Consider the following 2,144-nt stretch of genomic DNA (forward strand, 5'->3'; position numbering starts at 1 on the left):
GCAGGGGGCAGCGGGGGGCTCTTCTTGGACAAGTCCAGGCCCAGCTCCTGCTCGCAGCTGCCGCCGGCCCCGTTGGTACTGCAGCCGCCCAGGCCAGCCTCCCCGCTGCCGGGACAGACGGGCCGGCCCAGGCCATGCGCGCCCTCCTGGCTCAAGCCGCCCAGGAAGAGCTCATCGTCGGAGCCTTTGGCCTGGGAGAGCTCCTGGGGGGCATGGGCCCCTTTGCGCCCGTCCACGAGGCCTGGATAGCGGGTCTGGATGACCGAGGCCGTAGACAGCCGCTGGCTGCGGGGGTGCCGCCCCAGGCCGGCGCCGCCCCGCCCAGAGCCGAAGGGCTTGCCAGCTCTCTTGAGCTTGCGCCGGCAGAGGGCCGCCAGCTCAGGCAGCTGGAGGTAGCTGGCGGCGGTGAGCAGCGTGCTGAAGTTGGGCTCAGCTGGCGGCTCACCGGGCAGCAGGCGGCCGGTGTAGATGAAGTCCAGGATCTGCTGGAACACCGCGGAGCTGACCATGTCCGTGTCCAGGCTGATGAGGTTGTCATGCAGCACCAGGGACTTGAAGTAGACGCTGCTGGCGGCCAGGACGTTCTTGTGGGCCCGGAAGACGGCGTTCTCCACCATGACGATGACGTCACACAGGAAGCCCTGCGTGCGCTGCTGGTTCAGCTGCAGCAGGAGCTGCTTGGAGTGGCTGGGCAGCTCCATGTCGGGCCCCATGTCCCCGCGCCCTGCCCACACGCACCACCTGTGGGCACGAGCAGACACACACCCGTCAGCGGGGGCCCTCCTGGGGCCTCCCCCCAGCCGCCAGCCCATCTGTACGCTTGAAAACGCAGCGACAACGGGGGGCACATGTGTGGGGCAGACAAACCAGAGCTCTGTCCCCTAGAGGAAGGTGACCCCACGCCCAGATGGACCTGTGGGTGAGCAGCAGGGACCACGGGGACACAGAAGCCCCTGATGGACACTTCTGCAGCGGCCCGGCTTTCCGGTCCAGCCGGAAATTGGATCTGCAGGTGGAGTTGCCCAGAGCGCACCGAAGCCACCTTCTCCTCGAATACCACGTGGGCAGGTCGGACCCGCAGCCTCCAGCAATGGCCGCCCACGTGACGCTGCGGCCCGGCCATTCCCCCCACCCTCCCCATCCCCCCGGCCTGTGCCTCTGGGTGCCGAGCAGAAGAGGTGGCCTGGCCAAGCCTGGTACCACAGGCCCCAGGGCCTTTCTGGGCAGGGCAGGTTGTCTGAGCTTGGGAAACCCCGCAGACTGGCCAAAATGCGCCGGGAGGAATTCTTACTGGGGAACAACCGTGCACAGAGCCCCGCGGCGGCTGCGCGCATGCCCACCCACAGGGGCCTTCATGTCCCTGCGCTCAGGGCCCGACCTGGGAGAGGAGCGCACTGCCCCAGGCCTCCCCCAGCAGGGATCCAGGGTCCCCACCCTGCCCCCTCGGGAGGGGTCATGCCCGCCCACCTGCTGTCCCACCCTGGCCCGCACTTGCCCTTGTCTGCAAAGACAGAGAAGCCCCCACGCCCCTGTCCACCCGGGAAGGCTCTGCGCACAGTGCCCACGTGGGCTGGCACTCGGCCCAGCGGGAGCCAGTACCCCTCCAGGCCCTGGCCAGCCAAGGGGGACAAAGAGCCCAAGACGCGGAACACCTGGCTGGGAACGCCAGCCCGTGAGCCACAGCCCCTCCTCCCCCACGCTGCCAGCGCTGCCCGCACACAAAGGCCGGCGGCCAGCACGCAGGCCAGGCGCTCAGCTGCCCGGAGTCCCCAGGAGGAGGAGCAGACCCCGCCCCCTGCCGCACCCCCAGCCTACCGGAGTGCCAGGGGCCCAGAAACCATGTGAGCAGCAACCAGGGGGGGTGGCCTCCTCGAGTGTGCGGCCTCCCTGGGGGTGCATCAATGCCTGGTCACCTGCGGAGGAGAAGGTGGACACAGTCAGCACGCGGGCCTCGCAAGTGGGGAGGAGCGGCTCGAGGCCGGAGCCAGGCTCCCGTCTGCGACAGGGTCGGGCGTCCGAACAGCTGGGCAGGAGGCAGCAGCCACAGTGCCTGCAGCCCGGCTGGTGGCAGGAAGGAGGCAGGTGTGGGGCGCCGCCGCACCCCCACAGGAAACAGGGTGCCCCCAGAGCCGCCTCGGGCGGGG

The 2,144-nt window shown here is 69.7% G+C and overlaps 1 protein-coding gene across 1 annotated transcript in view; it reads right to left on the bottom strand.

The window, feature by feature from the left end:
* HIC2 (hypermethylated in cancer 2) overlaps positions 1 to 1,928 on the bottom strand; it is a 3,290-nt gene extending 1,362 nt beyond the window's left edge. Inside the window, exons 1-2 of the mRNA XM_010840444.1 lie at positions 1,816 to 1,928; positions 20 to 741 (exon numbers count right to left, since the gene is read on the bottom strand). Coding sequence (XP_010838746.1) covers positions 20 to 741; positions 1,816 to 1,841 — 748 coding nt within the window. The 5' untranslated portion in view covers positions 1,842 to 1,928. The remainder of the gene's footprint in view (positions 1 to 19; positions 742 to 1,815) is intronic.
* Between the last annotated feature and the right edge of the window lie 216 nt (positions 1,929 to 2,144).

Source organism: Bison bison, unplaced genomic scaffold (assembly GCF_000754665.1).
Source record: "Bison bison bison isolate TAMUID 2011002044 unplaced genomic scaffold, Bison_UMD1.0 scf7180017846622, whole genome shotgun sequence".
In the NCBI taxonomy this organism is placed as follows: Eukaryota; Metazoa; Chordata; class Mammalia; order Artiodactyla; family Bovidae; genus Bison; species Bison bison.